Genomic DNA, 20,472 nt, shown 5'->3' with positions numbered 1-20,472 from the left:
TTGAAGGAAACTTGTCAGGAGATGGCCCAACTACATAATGGTTAAGGGAGACCGTGTAGAGAAATGGTGTTATTTGCAGTGTTATTTTTTCCGTAACTTGTGACCAAATTTCCTGAGCCGACAAGCAGAAAAGTTTCTGTTGTATCATGAAAAACCCTGTGAATACTTCGTGCAATAAAAGCTTTGACTGGTTCCTCACCATGCTGGTAATTTGTCAGAAATGTCCCTCTCTCTCCACTCAAATTGCCGCCCTTCACGGGCTGCCAACAAGGGCAGTGTCACAACTCTAGTGAATGACGACTCGTCTTCCAAAACTCCTGCAGTTTACTTTTCTATTTCTCAGTGATTGCAGTGGCTTCTTACCACCATCCGTGTGCGCACTACCCAGTGTTTAAAAGTGAATGTTGGGGTTTAAAGCTTTGTAGCATTTATTACATTCTGCTTACAGTTTTTATTACATTAAATTAAAAGGCAACTCGAGCAGTTTTACAAAGTTTGCAGTTGTTACGAGATCTAAAGCCTCCGGACTATGATTTACATTCCAACTTTGGAAACAAAGTGTTGTTGCATGAAGATGATTTCCTGTATTGTGTCACCTTCAGTGATAAATTCAGGTTTCACTTAAGTGTAAATGTGGACACACAATGTGCGCATCGCATCAGTGGGTCAGCAAATCCCCAAGAGATGGTCCAGTTCCAACAAATTGAATGTTTTTTGTGCCATATTCTGGTGGAAAGTTTATGGGCTTTTCTTCTTTGGTGAAGCAAAGTGCTGTTTCTTATATTGATGCACTAAAACTGTGGCTCTTTCCTCATTTGGGAGAAACTGGATCACAGAATTACATTTGGCTGCAAGATGGTGCACCACCTCACAGGTATGTGGTATTACTTGGAACTTGGTACAGGATTAGCTAGATGATGATGATGATGATGATGATGATGATGATGTACAAGACTCCAGGATTGGTCACGGGGGCAGACAACACACCTCGTTTCACACGGACTCCACGTTCACCTGCTCCGACACCAAGCAATTTTTACCTTTGGGAGCTCGTAAAGGATCACGTGTATGTGCTTCTGTTACTTGCCGATCTATCCGACACAAGAAACAGTTGTTGCAACCATTACTCCAGGCACACTGATCAATGTTTGGCCGGCCGCTGTGGCCGAGCGGTTCTAAGCCCTTCAGTCCGGAACAGCACAACAGCTACAGTTGCAGGTTCGACTCCTGCCTCTCGCACGGATGTGTGTGCTGACCTTAGGTTAGTTAGGTTTAAGTAGTTCTAAGTTCTAGGGGACTGATGACCTCAGATGTTAAGTCCCATAGTGCTCAGAGCCATTTGAACCATCAAGGTTTGGGGAGGACTCATCTATTGATTGGGTGTGTACTTTAATGATGAATCGTGCTGACATTGAGCACTTTTTGTCCTTAACAGTCAACAGAACCCACTTTTTCACTATTAAGAAGTGTTTTATTTAAAATTGTTTCATCAGTTTATGTGGTTGGCAATGCATAATACAGGCTTTATCTTGTCCTGGTATTGTAGAAACTATGCCACTTTTTGATTTGAGATGTTTTACCTATATTCTGGAAGAACACTTGTGAGGGCAAAAATGTGTGTCCCTGAGAAAGCTTTGCAGCGCGTCGAGAGAACAAAGTGAACGATAAAATTGGATTAAGAAGAGAAAAACGTACTTTGACACGAACGAGTTCAGTGAGTCGGCTTAACGTGCAATGTTTGAGGATGACATGTCTGTCGCTTGCCGATCACGATGTCAAAGTTTTCTTCCCGAGAAACTTTGGCATCGACTTGTCGTTCGGTTACATTCAGAATCGGTGTGGATGCCTCCTCTTTGAAATACTTTGTGTAATATTTTTGGTGTGTCTCACTGTTTTTTGTTGTGTCATCTTTCAGAAAAATTATATATTTTCAGTTTTGACTGTCACCGACTGAAGATGCTGTTAAAATTCCCAAATGAGAGAATTGCAGGAAAGCTTTCCGTCCATCTTGAGTCGTACAAATTTGTAATGAATTTCTTCACTGATAATTTCTATGACATTAGCCACATAGTAAGGTCAGAAGATGTTGTCAGACTTGTTGTTTACACGTGAAAGTTCGTCTTTACCAATCCTAGTATTTATCACACTGAACTCCTGCTAATCTGGCCCTCAGAAGTCCAGCCCCTCAGTAATCCGGCCCACATCTGGCCTCTAGTCGTTCAAGTAGATAATGAATTATTGTGTGCAACAACATTGTTAGTTAATTACAATGTCAAACAATGCTACATGTGTTTGAAATTGCAGCTTTCTTTATGGTTCAGTATCACGGCTTCTAAAACACGCTATGCTAGACGTCGAGCAGGATGTTGAAACTACAGGGAAGACGAACTGACATTCTTCCTGAAAAGCAGTTGCTGCCAAGTACAGTGCTGGATGAGCAGCTGTTTGTGACCAAACTGTAATAGACGAAGAACAGTTGAAAGAGTACAACAAAGTTGTGATGAAGGAGAGGAAATACGAGGAGAGAACACCGCTGGTGCCGAACCTGCAGACATCTCCCTGGAGTACATTATGCAACAGCCTGAAATGTGCAGTATCGATGTAGTGCTTGTAAAGCCGAGTGTGATCAGGTGTACTGCCATTGCATATCGTCATTGTGACAATTATTCTCCATCTGTCGTAAGAATAAATCTCGTTTAAGTAAACATTACACTATGTAAACATTACACTATGTCTTCTTCTCTCTCTGCTGGCCCCTCATTGGATTTCGTTTCATGTGGAGCAGAAGCTGAGCTGTCTCGAATACACTCGAGTGCGATAATGCGTATTTGTTTCGTGCTCTGCATTATGCATACGTCGGCTCAGCGACGATATGGGGCGACAGGTTGCAGTGCATTTAACTTGGGCAGCACTGACCAGACAAGTGATCCAGCTAACCCGCAGTGAAGTAACAGTTGCAGTGAAGACATAAAGAGAGATGAGCAAAGAAACAATATAGCTTTGAATGTCATTTAATTTTAAACAGAAGGAAGTAATATATGGCAAAACTCCGGTGATACGCTTCTTAGGTGAGCAGACAGAAAACGTGACATGCTCTGGATGTTAGCTAACATAGACACGGATTCCCAGGTAGATGCCGTGTTTCTCGACTTCCGCAAGGCGTTCGATACAGTTCCCCACAGTCGTTTAATGAACACAGTAAGAGCATATGGACTATCAGACCAATTGTGTGATTGGATTTAAGAGTTCCTAGATAACAGAACGCAGCATGTCATTCTCAATGGAGAGAAGTCTTCCGAAGTAAGAGCGATTTCAGGTGTGCCACAGGGGAGTGTCGCAGGACCGTTGCTATTCACAATATACATAAATGACCTTGTGGATGACATCAGAAGTTCACTTTTTGCGGATGATGCTGTGGTATATCGAGAGGTTGTAACAGTGGAAAATTGTACTGAAATGCAGGAGGATCTGCAGCGAATTGACGCATGGTGCAGGGAATGGCAATTGAATCTCAATGTAGACAAGTGTAATGTGCTGCGAATACATAGAAAGAAAGATCCCTTATCATTTAGCTACAATATAGCAGGTCAGCAACTGGAAGTAGTTAATTCCATAAATTATCTGGGAATACGCATTAGGAGTGATTTAAAATGGAATGATCATATTAAGTTGATCGTCAGTAAAGCAGATGCCAGACTGAGGTTCATTGAAAGAATCCTAAGGAAATGCAATCCGAAAACAAAGGAAGTGGGTTACAATACGCTTGTTCGCCCACTGCTTGAATACTGCTCAGCAGTGTGGGATCTGTACCAGATAGGGTTGATAGAAGAGATAGAGAAGCTCCAACGGAGACCAGCGCGCTTCGTTACAGGATCATTTAGTAATCGTGAAAGCGTTACGGAGATGATAGATAAACTCCAGTGGAAGACTCTGCACGAGAGACGCTCTATAGCTTGGTACGGGCTTTTGTTGAAGTTTCGAGAACATACCTTCACCGAGGAGTCGAGCAGTATATTGCTCCCTCCTACGTATATCTCGCGAAGAGACTGTGAGGATAAAATCAGAGATATTAGAGCCCACACACAGGCATACCAACAATCCTTCTTTCCATGAACAATACGAGACTGGAATACAAGGGAGATCCAATAGAGGTACTCAAGGTACCCTCCACCACACACCGTCAGGTGGCTTGCGGAGTATGGATGTAGATGTAGATGTAGAACATAACGCTGTAATTAAAAACAAGAGTGATGAAAATTGCTGACTTCAACAAGTGTAATTTTTCTTCACGAGCTATGTGTGGCATAAAAGCCCACTGCTGATTTCCCGTGTAGTTAAATATTGATGCCACCGAGGGTATTACAGTCAGTCATCTGGTAATCTCCGTACTCCTTCCATATTGTACTCCGAGCAGTACGGTACATTTTGGAAGTTCACGTTGATAACGAGACGATCAGCAACAGAATCCCAAGCCACCAAAAACACATTTCTTCCTCCTCCTCTTTTATGACGTACTGTTCTGCATTTCGCCATTGTTCTGCTGTGATGTGTCACAAAACTTTGTGCATTATTTCCATTTCGTGCATTTGGCAGTTTGTTATTTCTCTCAACAAATCACTTAACTTGACTGCAGATCAATTCTGTTGGGTTCAGTTGCAGTGTTATGTGACAACAGTAAAAATGCCGCATTTTCAGTGTGCTTGACACTGTGAACATTATAGTTTTCCACTTTTCTACACGCTTATTACTCTGGCTCATATGAGACCACATCTGTCCTACAAAACAATGTGCATATTGAAATAAAGAGTATTTGATTTTTAATTTTTCTCCAAAAAATTTAGCTGTGTAATGTTTTCTTAACTTCAACAATCTCTGACAATTCTTTATAAAATATTAATAATTAAGAATATGTACTTGCAATGAAAACCAGAATTTTGCTTGCAATATGTAATTAGAAACTAGAAGACGTGTATTTTTCTTGAAAAGTGCTGGTTAAGTATGCCTTAATTAACATATATTTGATGAATATCACATTTAAATGATTTAGGTATTCAAACAGGAAAAAATCATAGACAACAACGTGTTTTGAACCGTCGCCTGCCAGCATACACAATTGTCGTTCAGTGACACTGTTCTTTACACCATGCATGTAATTACAATTCTTTCCCTTATATTTATTTCTTAGGTTTTCTCGAAAAATATCAATGCTGCTTTTTCTGTACAATCTTGTGAAAAACATTAAGAACAACTTGTTTCTTACCATAAATGGTGCTACATGAGAAGTTCACTACAAAGCAATTCACAGTACACATGAACAATAAGACAATCAGAGCACAAGCAGCATTTACAGAGATTTGTGACAGTACATAATTTTTGAAATACAAATTATGTAACGAAAATAAGATTAAGAAAAACGTTGATGGCTGTTAATACGTCAGAAATTCTTAAAGGTTCTTTTACAGTAACGTAGTAGTAAGATATCTAATACGGACCTACTTCCAAGAGCGGAACACCAATGTACGAGAGCTACGGGTACTGACCAATCAGTGAATTTGTGTTTTTGTATATCAGGTTTGTGAATGAAGTATACAAATTTGCGACACGTTTTGTAGTGAGTGATACTACTGTGTATATACACACACTAGAGGATTAAGTTTTCTGTGAAAGGAATGTCTCTTTGGATTTAATAAAATGTAATCACTATGTGTTAACACTAAGTTTAATACACTCTCAATAATCCTGCACTCCCACCAATCCGGCACCTGTGCTTGCAAGGAATCACCAGATTAACAAGAGTCTGGTGTACTTCCATTGTTATTTACAAAACAAATAATGCAATTCCTAAATCATTTTGTAATGCTGTATCTTTTGTTGCAGGAACCAGAGTGTATTATTGTGCAAAAGCTGGAACCAGGTGACTACGATTTGCAACTCGGAGAGTCGGACACTGCGCAGGTAGGAAAGATTTTGCACTCTGACATACTTTTCTCATTTTTGTCTTCTTTCCCATTTATTTCTGATTTTGAGACACAGTTCTGTAGTGATAGCAAAACTTGATGCTAATTTTTTATCACACTTGTTTTCTTGTCTGTAGCTTGTGAAGCTCGAACCAATGTTATCTTGATCCACTGGGTAGCACCGTAGACCTGATGAAAAACCTTGGACCGACAGCCACTTGAAGATAAATGTCAGCTGTCAGATAAAAGCCTGCTTTCAATGTTGCTTGAAACAGTGTTAAGTGACAGATCTAGAAATCTAGTACAGTCCCCTGATACTGGTGCCATAGAGTAAAATAGACGAGATTATCATAATTACGACGTACACAGGGGAATTTAAACACTCATTCTTCCTGCATTTCATACAGAAAGGAAACAGGAAGCAACCATAATAACTGATGTATTGGGAAGACTGCTCTCCTGTGCACTTTGCAAGGTACACGTGTAGAGTTGATGGCATTGTACAGGTTTGAAATTGGAGGAGGAAGGAGAAAATGCACTTCGAGAAAGTGGGTGTTTGTTAAAGTAGTGTGAAGTCTTTAGTGTATTGCACTGTCAGATGTTGTATAGAGTTTAATGTTGAGAAATTCTCGGAGAAAATGTCAGTGACTGAAAGTTTGAGTCGGGTTGGCGGTATGACGAGATGGCCTAACAGCTGAGGCAGAAATATGTGATCAAAGTATGAGTCTGAATCCCAGTATTTAGTAAATTTTTGGTACATAAAATGTAACAAAACGGTTCCAGACACCTTTTCAGGTCTCAAACATCTACGACTATGTATGCAGACCGGAGTAGCAAATGAAAATTAGTAGAGAGGCTGGAATTTGAAACAGGACCTCCCGGTCGCTAGGAAGAAACACTAACCGCTGAGCCACTCGGGCACAGTGGCTTTGCACAACTGCGCTGACTACCGTAGCACACCTCCCTCCTCCTCCATTTGTACCGGTCCCTCGTCCGTTCGAAACTTGACTGAGGGTGTTTTGTCGATGCGTCTGCACGCCCGTCCCTCTTATACCGTCTCGACCCTATCCACCGTCGTGGCACCTGTTTGGCCACGGGCGCCTCTTACCCCAGCCGAACTACCACTGTCGTACCGCCGTAACTTTCTCCTCGGCAGGTACGCGTGCCGTTCGTCTGCAGTGCGTGCCCGCCCGTCCTGTGCCTCCTTCAATAATTTCTTTGATCGCCAGTGTGGGGCGTGTCCCTCTTCCCTGTTAACTCCTGGAGTCCGCTTTCGGCACTTGATACGGCAGCTTAACTTCACACTACCTGCAACTTTCCCGGTGGGTGTGAACCCTTCCCCGCCTCGGTTTTGTGAAGCGGCCCGTGTTAACCTCGGCCTTCACTCATTTCCTAAGGACACTATTACAGCCTGGGTCTACCGCCTTCAGTTTCGCAACCCTCGCACGGAACTTCGTGATAGTACCTTTGCGTACACTGGTAGCTCTCTGACTGACCGTGGGGTCCGGTGTGCCTTCATTATTGGCACTCGTGTCTTTAGATGTCAGCTTCTGGCGCACTGCTCAGTATGTACAGCCGGGCTCTTCCCCCCGTATTGGGCCACGGAGTACGTCTAGTGACACAGCCTTTTCGATTGTGTCCTCTGCTCGGACCCGGTCGGTGCCCTTCAAAGTCTCTCTGCACCGTACACTGCCCATTCCTCAGTGCAGCGGATCCAGAAAAACTGTCACTGGCTCACTCTCAGTGGACCACTGTGACGTTTCTGTGGGTCCCCGGTCACGTCAGTCTGCCAGGACGCGAGGTTGCCGACGCTGCTGCCGAGGCTGCAGTCCTTGTACCTCGGCCCGCGAATTCCTGTATTCCCTCTGACGATGTCCGTGTTGCCGTCTGTCAGGAGGTGGTGCCCCTTTGGCATTGCCAACGGTCCTCTCTACACGGCAATAAGCTCCGTCTTACGAAACCTCCCACAGCGGCTCGGACGACCTCCTCTCGGCCCTCTCGTTGGGAGGAAGTCATTTTAACTAGGCTACGTATTGGGCACTGCCTATTTAGCTATCGTCTTTTGATAAGTGGTGCTACCTCACCTTTTTGTAAACATTGCGCACAAGTTTTAATTGTTCGCCACTTCCTGACCGAATGCCCATTTTTTTAACTGTCTGTGTTCCCGCTCGGGTTTGCTGTCGGCCGTTTCAGCAAACGGCGTGCGTTCTGTCGACCGTGCATTACTTTTTATCTGCCGAAACAATATGGCAGAGGCCATTTAATTTTTGGTTTTGGACTCCTATTTATGTATGGTGTCTTTTTCAATCCTTTCTCCACTTGCCTGTTTTTAGCTGCCTTCTCTTATGTCAATTGGGACTGACATATAGTTGTTTTTTAACTCCTCTGTGTCTTCATGTTCTGTAGTTTTGTCTTGGGTGTGTACGATCCCAGCTGTTTTTTGCGCCTTAAAGTAAAACAAAACAAAAACCAATGCCTCCCTCCTTAGTCCGACTTGCCGTCACTCCTCAGCCCACTCGGTTCTTCCTCTAAACTCGAGCAGTGCTGCAGAGACTGCCCGACTCTGTCTGAATGGCGCCTCGGCGTTGAACGAAATGGGGGATCTCGCCAGTACCCCAGAGGTGGGTGCATTAATAAAATGAAACTATTTACTTCCAGAGATTTTTTCACGTGTCAAACATCTATAATGTTTATATGCAGACTGTAGTGCTCAGAATGAGATTCTCACTCTGCAGCAGAGTGTGCGCTGATATGAAACTTCCTGGCAGATTAAAACTCTGTGCCGGACCGAGACTCGAACTCGGGACCTTTGCCTTTCACGGGCGAGTGCTCTACCAACTGAGCTACACAAGCACGACTCATGCCCCACCCTCACAGCTTTACTTCTGCCAGTATCTCGTCTCCTACCTTCCAAACTTTACAGAAGCTCTCCTGCGAACCCTGCAGAACTAGCACTCCTGAAAGAAAGGATATTGCGGAGACATGGCTTAGCCACAGCCTGGGGGACATTTCCAGAATGAGATTCTCACTCTGCAGCGGAGCGTGCGGTGATATGAAACTTCCTGGCAGGTTAAAACTGTGTGCCGGACCGAGACTTTAACTTGGGACCTTTGCCTTCCACGGGCAAGTGCTCTACCATCTGATGGGTGTCAGCTCAGCTACATGTACGTGTGCACCAGTTAGTGCGTGCTTGCCTTTACCTTTTACAGTATTGTATGGCTTATGTTAAGTGGAAGCAGTTATCCTTTAGAATGACTTTCAGTGCCAACCGCTAAACACCCAATTCTTTAAAGAATTGCACTGAAATGTATAAAACAGCTTCAAAAACCTTATTACTTTACAAACAAGTTAATGTGTTAAATATTCGCTTCTAAGCATGTAAGAGAGAAAAAGTTTAGGAAAGGTTTGAAATTATGCTTAAAGTCTGTTTTGTCTTCTGAACTTGGTGTCGTACAATGATATAACATTAAAGGTACTTTCACTGTTATATTTGGACACTGTCTGCAAACTGTGTAGCGAATAAGTCCATAGTAAAGAAGTAATAAATTAAAACGTCATGTTTGTACCTGAATTTTGGCCACACAAACAGTGAATGTGTAGTGAGTGATAAACTTTTTTTACTTTCATCTTTTTGCAGGGAGTGAAAGTGAGAACAAGCTTCATAAAGTTTTGAAATTGTGTGTAAACTTTACAGGAAGCCCCTAGGTGCTCTCCTTGTCAAACACTGGACGAATGAAGTTGTGTATCTGCACACTGTCAGTTTGACTGCCTCGAGACGGCCTCACAGTTTGCAACTGTAATATTTGTCTTAAAACTTACTGCACGTCTTACTGAGTGGATTATGACAGCAATTTGGTCAATAATAATGTGAAATATTGTATGTCGAATGTTTGTTACCCCTAGGCTGTAGCTGATACCTGGCTCAGGTGTAGCATTTTAGTAATATTGATAGTTGTAATGCAGTAGCAGACCCCGAGAGTTTCTACTCGGAGTTTTTGTCTACTGTTTTGCAAAGTATAATCAACTTTCAACACTTCGAGCCTCATATTTTAACTACATACCCATTAATTAATTCAACGTGAACTCCCTCTACTCAAAATTGTGATCAGTTTTAGCCACTTTCACTGGAAGAGCATTTTTTTTTATAAAATAATGTTGCTATCTGTTTGTCTATAATGAGTCTGTTCATTACGATTTACCCTGCGACAGTAAATTGTCTTCCTCCCTTACGAATTATGCGATCTCTTGTTTTTTTTTCGTGTAAAATTACAGACTGAAACAGAAGGTGTCAACTACTTAGACGGAAATTCAGAAATCCCAGTACATTTTAGTGATGTATTCATCTACATACATACTGTGCGAACCGTTACAAAGTGTGTTACGGAGGGAACTCGGTGTGGCATCACGTGTGAGTGTCTCTGTCAGTTCCATTCACATGTGGAGCGCTGGAAGAATGAGTGCTTAAATGCCTCAGTGACTGCTTTAGTGAGTCTAATCTTCTCTTCACGGTCCCCGTGTCAGCTGTACGTAGGGGGTAGAACGATATCTGGAAATTCTTCATTAATACTGATTCTACAAATATTGTGGGTAGGCTTCCGTAGGATAACTCGAGCGTATCTCTGAGTGTCTGCCACTCTGTTTTATGTGAGGCTCTCCTGTCAGTCTGACAAACATTCCACCAGTTGTGCTGCCCTTCCATATAACTCCGGTGTCCAATGTTAGTCCTTTATAGCACGCTTCGTGCACACATTTGAGCAATGTTCTGGGACGGGTTGCACGAGTGTTTTGTAGACAAGTTCCTTTGTATGGTGCATTAGGAAAGTTACTATGCACCGAACTACAGACTATAGGTGTAGATTATGCTGGAAATTCAAAACGAAGTTGATGGAACTGTTTTTTCGTGTGTACACAATTGCTTTTAATTATAAAATATTTTAACTTTTTTAACTTAATGTCTTTTTTTAAAAAATACTTTTTGGTAGCCACATTAGCTGTTAGCAGTTCCTTTATTACTGGATGACACACAACCGGTTTCAGAACTATTCAGTCGGATCCTCAGGTGCATACATCATACAGAAAAATATGATATGAACTAGAAGTAAATGGTAAAAAATAAGGCAATTAACCAGAAACTAATTTATATTTGGTTTGTTAAAGTACACAGTCTCACAGTGTTTGGACGGCATTCGAATTGCCAGAACTGCCTAAATCGGATAGTTACAAGATGAAACATCAGAAATTCCAGTGGGTAGCAGGTGCAGGCAGTGTATACGAGCTCTGTGAGCTGCGGGTACGGACCTAAAAATGGAGTCGAAATAAGATGCCGGAGGAGAACTGTATGGAACAAACTCTTGTGTGGATAGAAAAATATAAAGATTCACCACTTGTGAAAAATCGAGAGATTCTCACAAAAGCCACATGGTGGAGATGTGGCTATTCCCGAAGTAGGAAGGCCAGGCCAGCTGACAACCCAGTCGACATAACGTTACTGAAACTGCCAGCGTGCAGTGTGCCAGAGAGAAGCGACCGACTCCTTCCCAGGTACATACCCGTGGCCCACCGTGCTCGTGCACACTGCTTGCACCTGTCTTTCTGGTTCATTATCTTATTTTCACCATTATTATACCTCCTAATTTATATTACATTCTTTCATACACCCATCAAAGAAAGGTTTGCATGACCTCGGTTCCCAGAGTTCTGGAACCTGTACATAAAATTGGATTAAAGATCAACATAAACGTCATTTCCACCCTTTTTATTGCTCGTGAAAACCACACATTGCATGTTGTACCACCATACACTGAGACCTTCATAGGTGATGGTCCAGATTGCTGTACACACTGTTACTTCTAATACCCAGTAGCACATCCTCTTGCATTGATGCACGCCTGTATTCTTCGTGGCATACTATGCACGAGTTCATCGCGGCACTGTCGGTCCAGTTTGTCCCACTCCTCAACGGCGATGAGGCGTAGATCCCGCAGAGTGGCTGGTGGGTCACGTCGTCCGTAAACGGCCCTTTTCAATCTGTCCCGGGCATTTACGACAGGGTTCGTGTCTGGAGAACGTACTGGCCACTCTCATTGAGCGATGTCGTTATCCTGAAGGAAGTCATTCACAAGATGTGCACGATGGGGGCACGAATTGTCATCTGTGAAGACGAATGCCTCGCCAATATTCTGCCGATATGGTTGCACTGTCGGTCAGAGGATGGCATTCGTGCATCGCACAGGCGTTATAGCGCCTTCCGTGACCACCGGCGGCGTATGTCGGCCTCACGTAATGCCACCCCAAAACGGAAGGGAACGTCCCCATAGCTGCACTTGCTGGACAGTGTGCCTAAGGCGTTCAGCCTGACCGGGCTACCTCCAGACGTGTCTCCGACAATTGTCTGGTCGAAGGCATATGCGACACTAGTCGGTGAAGAGAACGTGATGCCAGTCCTGAGCGGTCTATTTGGCATGTTGTTGGGCACATCTGTACTGCACTGCATGGTGTCGGGGTTGCAAAGAAGGACCTCGCCAGGGATGTCGGGAGTGAAGTTGTACATCCTGCACGCTTTGAGTCGTAACACGACATCCTGTGGCTGCACAAAAAGCATTATTCAACACAGTGGCATTGCTGTCAGGGTTCCTCCGAGTCATAATCCGTAGGTAGCGGTCATCTGCTGCAGTAGTAGCCCTTGGGTGGCCTGAGCGGGGCATGTCATTGACAGTTCCCGTCTCTCTGTACCTCCTCCACGTCTGAACATCATCACTGTGGTTCACTCTGAGACACCTGGACACTTCCCTTGTTGAGAGCCCTTCCTGGCACAAAGTAACAATGCAGAAACAATCGAACTGCAGTATTGATCATCTAGGCACGGGTGAACTACAGACAACACGAGCCGTATATCTGCTTCCTGGTGGAATGACTAGAACTGATCGGCTGTTGGACCCCTTCCGTCTAATAGGCACTGCTCGTACATTGGTGTTTACATCTTTGGGCGGGTTTAGTGACATCTCTGAACAGTCAAAGGGACTGTGTCTGTGATACAATATCCACAGTCAACTTCTGTCTTAAGAAGTTCTGGGAACCAGGGTGATGCAAAACTTTTTTTTTATGTGTGCAAATGTATACACCTGAGGATGTGATTAAAGTGTTGTGAAACTGGCTGTGTGTGATACTGTAATAAAGGAACTACTAATAGCTAATGCGGTACCGAAAAGCTGTTTTAAACATTTTAATACTTTCTTAAAAAATGTTTAAAATATTTTATCATTCACCTCAGCTGTGGATACCCAACTGAAAAATCATTTATTAATTCCTTCTACTGTTGTTTACCATTTAACTATTTGGTTCTGTTCATGGAAACTGTTGAGTGCAGAGTGCAGTGTTTAGGTGTTCAGTTTGTTTTTAAATTTCTGTGTTTTCAACTGAGAAACTTGTACTGGTGTTCAAAATTAAAGCAACAAGCATAAATTTTGCAGGGTTGCATTTATTTTGCCACAAAACAGTATAAATAGGTGATAGCGGAGTAGAAACAATGTAAACAATACGGAATGCAAACGACTGCAATATGTACAAGAGTAGATGAAAATGTCCTTCATTTCTTCCAACTTGACAGATTTGCACACACATTCCGACAAGTGTTTAATGTGCACAGTATGGGGTGTGACCACCTGTGGCAGCAGTATAGGCCTTAAAATGCTGGAGCATGCTGTGAACAATGTCACCAGTGTCACATTGAGGCAAAATGCCCATTCTTCATGTGGAGGGTTTCACAAGTCTCGGAGGGCGGTCGGCGGATGCTGACGTGGTGCAAGCCGTGTCACTAGTGCATCCCAGACATGCTCTATGGAATTCGAATTGGGAGAGTGAGCAGGCCACGCCATGCGTGCAATATCTTCCATTTCCGACAAAACGTCAACCACCTGTGCTCTGTAAGGTCGAGCATTATCGTCCGTCAATACAATATAGAGCCCGGGCCCGTAGCAGCTCACAACTGCCACATGTGAGATCCTGAGATCTCCTTATGGATCCTGACACCAGTAAAATCTCTCTGATTCACCCATACAATTTGATGAAGAGGAGTTCGAGTGGTAAACGTAATCCCTGATCCTCCTCGATATCAGTCTCCTTCCACAATGTTGGGGTCTCGAAATCAAGTTCTACGTTCCCTCCGGATGCGAAAGCTGGATAGACTGAGGTATGCCATTGTTAAACCACTGCATAAAAAAAGGGGATACATCTGATGTCAACAACTACCACCCAATCTCTCTTCTGACTGCTTTATCCAAAATTCTTGAAAAAGTAATGTATTGTAGAGTAGCTTCACACCTTTGTAAAAATAAAGTTTTAACAAAATGTCAGTTTGGTTTCCAGAAGGGTTTTTCAACGGAAAATGCTATATATATTTTCACTAATGAAATATTAAATGCTCTGAGTAACCGGAAGTCACCCGTTGGGATTTTTTGTGATCTCTCAAAGGCTTTTGATTGTGTAAATCATGGAATACTTCTAGATAAGATCAAGTACTGTGGTATGAATGGAACAGTGCTCAAATGGTTTAAATCATACCTAAGTGGAAGACTGAAGAAAGTTGAAATAAACAGTTCACATAATATGCAAGAAACTGGTGATTTCTCAAACTGGGGAACAGTCAAGAATGGTGTGCTACGAGGTTTGGTCTTTGGTCCTCTGCTGTTCTTAATATATATTAATGACTTGCCATTCTATATTCATGAAGATGCAAAGCTGGTACTTTTTGCTGATGATACAAGTACAGCTATCACACCCAACAGACAAGAATTAACTGGTGAAATTGTAAATGATGTTTTTCAGAAAATCATTAAGTGGTTCTCTGCACATGGGCTCTCATTAAACTTTGACAAAACACAGTACATACAGTTCCACACAGTAAATGGAATGACCCCATTAATATATACAGACGTCGATCAGAAATCGGTCGCTAAGGTGGAATATTCAAAATTTCTAGGTGTATGCATTGATGAGGGGTTGAACTGGAAAAAACACACTGAGGATCTGCTGAAACGTTTGAGTTCAGCTGCTTATGCTATTAGGGTCATTGCAAATTTTGACGATATACATCTGAGTAAATTAGCTTACCATGCCTATTTTCATTCTCTGCTTTCGTATGGCATCATATTCTGGGGTAACTCATCATTGAGTGAAAGAGTGTTCATTGCACAAAAGCCTGTAATCAGAATAATCCCTGGAGCTCATCCAAAATCATCCTGCAGACACTTATTTAAAGAGCTAGGGATCTTCACTGTAGCCTCACAATATATATATTCACTTATGAAATTTGTTATTAACAATCCGAACAAATTCAAAAGTAATAGCAGTGTACATGGCTACAACACTAGGAGAAAAGATGATCTTCACTACTCGAGGTTAAATCTAACTTTGGCTCAGAAGGGCGTAAATTATGCTACCACAAAAGTCTTTGGTCACTTACCTAATAGCATCAAAAGTCTGACAGATAGCCATATAGCACTTAAAAGGAAATTAAAAGAATTTCTTAATGGAAACTCCTTCTACTCATTAGATGAATTTTTGGATGTAGTAAGTGGGTAATTTCCCAACCCCCACAAAAATAAATAAAAATATTGAGTGTCATTTAATATTTTGTCTAATGTAATATCTTGTATAGACACCTTCTATTAACCTGACACGTTCCACATTATAACGAAGTGTCGTAGTCACGATCTATGGAACAAGTACTAATCTAATCTAATCTCTAATCTAATCCATTGAGAATCTGTCACCAGACCAAATTGGGACTCATCTGTGAAAAGAACATTGGCCCACTGTTTGATTATCTGGATCACATGTTGATGGCTCCACTCTAGATGTTCCCTTGTCTGAAGAAGCATCAGAGATGCACACACACAGCAGGTCTCCAACAGTAGAGGCCACTCTGTCAAAGCCTTCTCTACACTGTTTGCCTCGATACAACATGCGGCGAGGTCATGTGTCAGTTGTCGTGCAGTATTAAGGCCGTGCAGTTCTCGTGACCTTACAGCCAAATAACGGTCCTCTCTTTCCGATGTCCCACGTGGTTGGTTCTGCTCCGGTCTCCGGGATAGTTTCAATTTCTAAAACTGTTGCTAAGTCCAAAAGACGACAGAACGATACGTACGAAGTCATCGGGCCGTGCGAGTTTGCAATTGTCCTGCTTCCAATTCCTCTTATGGCCTTCCACCTCACGGAGTCTGGTAGGCACCTTTTCTCTGCCATACTGCACCAATTGTGACTGTGTGCACAGCGATTGTGGATGTTGGACTAGCTGGTAAACACTACTCAGTTTGATATGTGCCTCGACGTTATCATTGACGTGATCTTCCGTTGACCAAAATGCCACTTTCTGTGCCGAAGACGATTGTACAGACATCTGTTGACAGTTTGTGCTCGTATTATTATATTGTGAGAATTAGGCACAGGATGGGGAAATAGTGGTTTGTTGCTTTAATTTGGGACATCCGTGTATTTTTCTTGTTGAACATGTGTTTTGACTAGGTGGTAGGTAAATAGATGTAGTGCAGGGAGCATTTGCTGAAAAATTGCAGGAAACATCTGCGCATCTTCAGAATGTGGTTTGTTGTTGAGAAATTTTGGGGGATGGACTCAGTGTTACATGCTGAATGAACTGGAAGGGCACCTAAAATGAACAGAAGTAAGCTACTTCTAATGCCGTGTGGCAGATCTGAGCAAAATCATTGCACAAAAAAAGAAAAAAACAAAAGATTTCCGCACTTGGCACTGTGCATAAAGTGATTTGGCAAACATTGAAATTTTCCCTGTATAATGTGACAGCAGTGCAAAAACTGGTAGATGAATATCAGGAAAAGTTAATTGGTTGTTGCAAATAGTTTTCTTTTATTAAGAGGAATACTGTCGATAGTCTCGATGTCACCTTTTATGCAGACAATGCCCGATTCCAACTTTCTGGTCAACTTAACACACACAACACGCGATTACGGTCAACAGAGAATCCTCTTGCTGTACATTAAACAATGTTGTGTGATCAGAAAATTGGACTGTGAGAAGTAATATCCAGACGGTACGTTGTTAGACTTTTATTTTTTTAAGGAACCGTGAAGAGGGAATGTTATTGTTTAAAGATCCACAATTTCATTGCCAGCAAAAGGAAGGTTAAGTCAATTACTTACAGTTTCAACAATACGGTGCTACTGTGCCCGCAGCAAGCAACACTTTGTATGTCCTGGTAGAGATTTGTGGGGAACTTGTCACCTCAGTAAACCTGTATCTTTCTCACTTACTATACCTTACTCCACCAGGCTTTTTTCTTCGGGAAAGAGGAAAATCTGTAATGTATCACAGCCACCAAACTCACTTTGTGACTTAAAATCTGAAATAACTGCATATGTGAGAAGCAGATAACAATCAGATCTGCACAAAGTGTTTTCCAATCAAATTAAGTGGGTTCGGATTTGTGGGTGTCACTTCCAACAAATGTGTAGCTGCACAGCAAGTTTTTTGAACGCCCTGTAATCTGATAGTATTTCCCTATTATTGCACTAATGAACTGAAGTCTGCTTCCTGCTCTACCTATAACTATGACTGTGAGCCTATGTGATTATTCTGTTTCATATCCCTGCCAACTGCTACTCCCAGGTATTCATAAGAGTTGACAGAGTTTAAAATTGCAACTCACTGATATTACTGTTGGAGGATTTTATATCCTTTTGTTTTGTGAAGCACATAATTTTACATATTGGTACACTTAAAGGAAGTTGCCAATCACTGCACTGTTTTGAAATCTTACGAAAATCATAAATATTAGGATGTTGAAAGGTTGAATATTTGACCAGTTATGGCTCGGCTGCTGAAGGGGGACCGAGCACGTGTCCGGCCCCACAGGACTCGGCTCGGTCGCGTACTTGCTCTGTGTCTGCTGCCCAGACTCCAGATACGCGAATAACCGAGCTCCACCTGTCATCGCTAACGTGTGCCGCACTGCACAAATCCGACCCCCTTCCTTTTTAACACAAAAGTAATGTTGCAAACTACATTTACACGACATAGTTAACTTCGTACAGTACAAGATTTGGTATCTAGCACATCTGAAACTGAGAGACATGATAAATAATTTAGAGATATCTGCTTCAGCTGTATTAATATTTATTTAGAACAAAATCTGATTTTCAGATGTATGAAATTATTTCGTAACACGTAACATGCGGTGAGGCCGGTCTGTGCTAAAGTTCCAATCTTTGCACGTCGGCAGAACTGTCCGCCGCTGGGCCGCCGTGCGGTAGGAACGCCGACAACCAGTAGGAACAGACTCGTGACCAGTAGCGATAGAGACAGCGTGACGCTGCCCAGACTGTCGTATGTGTGACGGTGCTATGCTGACTTTGTGTATATTCGTGACAGTGCTAGTACGGCTTTATTTTTTAGGACACGTTATAAAACAGATCTGAAGATGGTCACTGCTGACCGAAACTGGTGGTCTAAGGACCAAAAGTTTTGTGATCGTTGGCAGAATTAAAAGAAATTCGTAACGTGTTGCGTCCTCCCTGCTGAGAAACCAGTGATGGGTGATCTTTAATAATCCTTCATCTTACTCTTGTTATTAAATAGTGCTGTAATAACAGTATTGCTGTCGTACTGAGTCGAGCAATTTGTGAACCTAAGAAACACCGCAACCACCCGATTGCTGCAATTCGTAGCTTTCTAGATGTTACGTGAGAAAAGGCCAAGTCGGCTTTTGTACAAAGGTGGTCTGAAATGTTCTCCGAGTCACCACGAGAGGTCAGCGCTAGCGCAACGAGTTGTTCACGTGTCATTGGACTGTTGCCTGTAAACGTGCCACGTCAGTGCTCTCGGAAGAGAGCTGTGGCAGTCACGTGGCTCCGTAGTTGTTTCCGCGTAGTGATTTGCGAAGATGGAAAAAATTGAGATTCGAGCAGTGATCAAGAACTTCGTAAAGAAAGATATGAACGCAAAGGACATTTGTGCCGATTTCCAGAATACACCGAGGGGCTCTGTTCCTTCATCTACAGCTGTTGCTAAGTGAACAAATGAATTTAAATTTGGTCGGTAATCCACACAGTGGTCGGACGAGATGTGTCACTACTCCAGAGATAATTGCAAAAGTGCACAAGATGGTCACGGAGGATCGTCGATTGAAAGTGCGTGAAATGGTTCACACTTGCCAGATGTCATCTGAAAGGGTATATCACATTTTAACTGAAGAATTAGAAATGAAAAAATTATCTGCAAAATGGGTGTCGTAACTCTTGCCGCTGCACCTGCACACGTGTGCCGTCACCGTGGCAGAATTATACGATTTGAGGTACGAATTGTCACACCCACATTATTCACCTGATATGCCTCAGTCAGACTTCCATCTCTTCCCAAAATGGAAAATTTTTCTCAGTGGATGAAGGTTCAGTTCAAACGAAGAATTTATAATTGCTGGAGTTCGCAACTATTTTATAGGCCTGGAGGAAATTCATTTTCGAGATGGTATCGAGGCACTGGAACATCGACGGACTGAGTGCATTAATCTACAAGGAGAATACATTGAAAAATAAAAAAAAGTTTCATTGATATAGGTAGCTTTTTTCTAATTCCACTCTGAGAACTTTCCAAACCCCCTTGTATAACATGTTTTTGGAATCCTTGCCGCTTTGATGTTTTTGGAATCCTTGCTGCTTTGAACGGAGGCTGTCAGTTTATTTGAGGTACTGTAGTGCAACATGGGGTGAATGACATATGTTCCACTGAAAATGTTCGTGCTCATGAAAGATGGTCGTGTCTTCCCAAAACATTTTGTGTGTGGGGAGGGGGGGAAGAAAAGAAGGAAAAAAAAAGAAAATACTGTGTATGCCCTGATGTATGATGTGTGGAGATTGTCCATATGCAACGACACAACACAGCAGAGGCAAGGCACAGTGTCGTGGGTGCAATAGCACTCGCTGGACATGGACATTTGTGCCTCGGCGACGTGCCTTGAGGGTATCGTGAACACACTAGAGAAAACAGAGATACTATAATGTAAATGATCATGATAAATGAAGAGTGTAAGTCTTTGGTCTTAAGTTGAGTTCGGTGTGGTCAAATGTTTTGAATGATGTATTTGAAAAGTTAAAACTTATTGGTAATTGGATCTGTCTTCGCAGTTGATGTAAATAGTTGAACAGATACAGAAGATTACTGTTGAAGATGTATTTGTCATTTGGTAGCTCACAATAGTGAGACACTTTCTCACAGCATCACCCTCGACACGAATTCTCGAAGTGCAAGTTTGTGTGCAATATGCTACGGAGTAGCCGTACGACGAGAATAAAATGAAAAGGTGACCGTATTTCAGGCAGACCGGTAAATCACACTGACATATTGGCCACGCAGTGTTTCCTACTCGTGGCGTTGCAGTCGAGTTGCTACACACACGGGAGAAACGGAAACACCGCAATACCCAATTGTGTATGAGCTCAGGATATGTTGTAAAATCCGTGAAATAAACCACGACTGTGTTGGACTC

The 20,472-nt window shown here is 42.5% G+C and overlaps 1 protein-coding gene across 2 annotated transcripts in view; it reads left to right on the top strand.

The window, feature by feature from the left end:
* The window catches only part of LOC124719985 (zinc finger protein OZF-like), a 161,316-nt gene that overhangs the window by 86,181 nt on the left and 54,663 nt on the right, over window positions 1-20,472 (top strand). For both annotated transcript variants that reach the window (XM_047245212.1, XM_047245211.1), the window contains exon 4: window positions 5,878-5,955. In XM_047245212.1, coding sequence (XP_047101168.1) covers window positions 5,878-5,955 — 78 coding nt within the window. The remainder of the gene's footprint in view (window positions 1-5,877; window positions 5,956-20,472) is intronic.

Source organism: Schistocerca piceifrons, chromosome 11 (assembly GCF_021461385.2).
Source record: "Schistocerca piceifrons isolate TAMUIC-IGC-003096 chromosome 11, iqSchPice1.1, whole genome shotgun sequence".
Taxonomy (NCBI): Eukaryota; Metazoa; Arthropoda; class Insecta; order Orthoptera; family Acrididae; genus Schistocerca; species Schistocerca piceifrons.
This window is presented reverse-complemented; position numbering and strand designations above follow the sequence as displayed.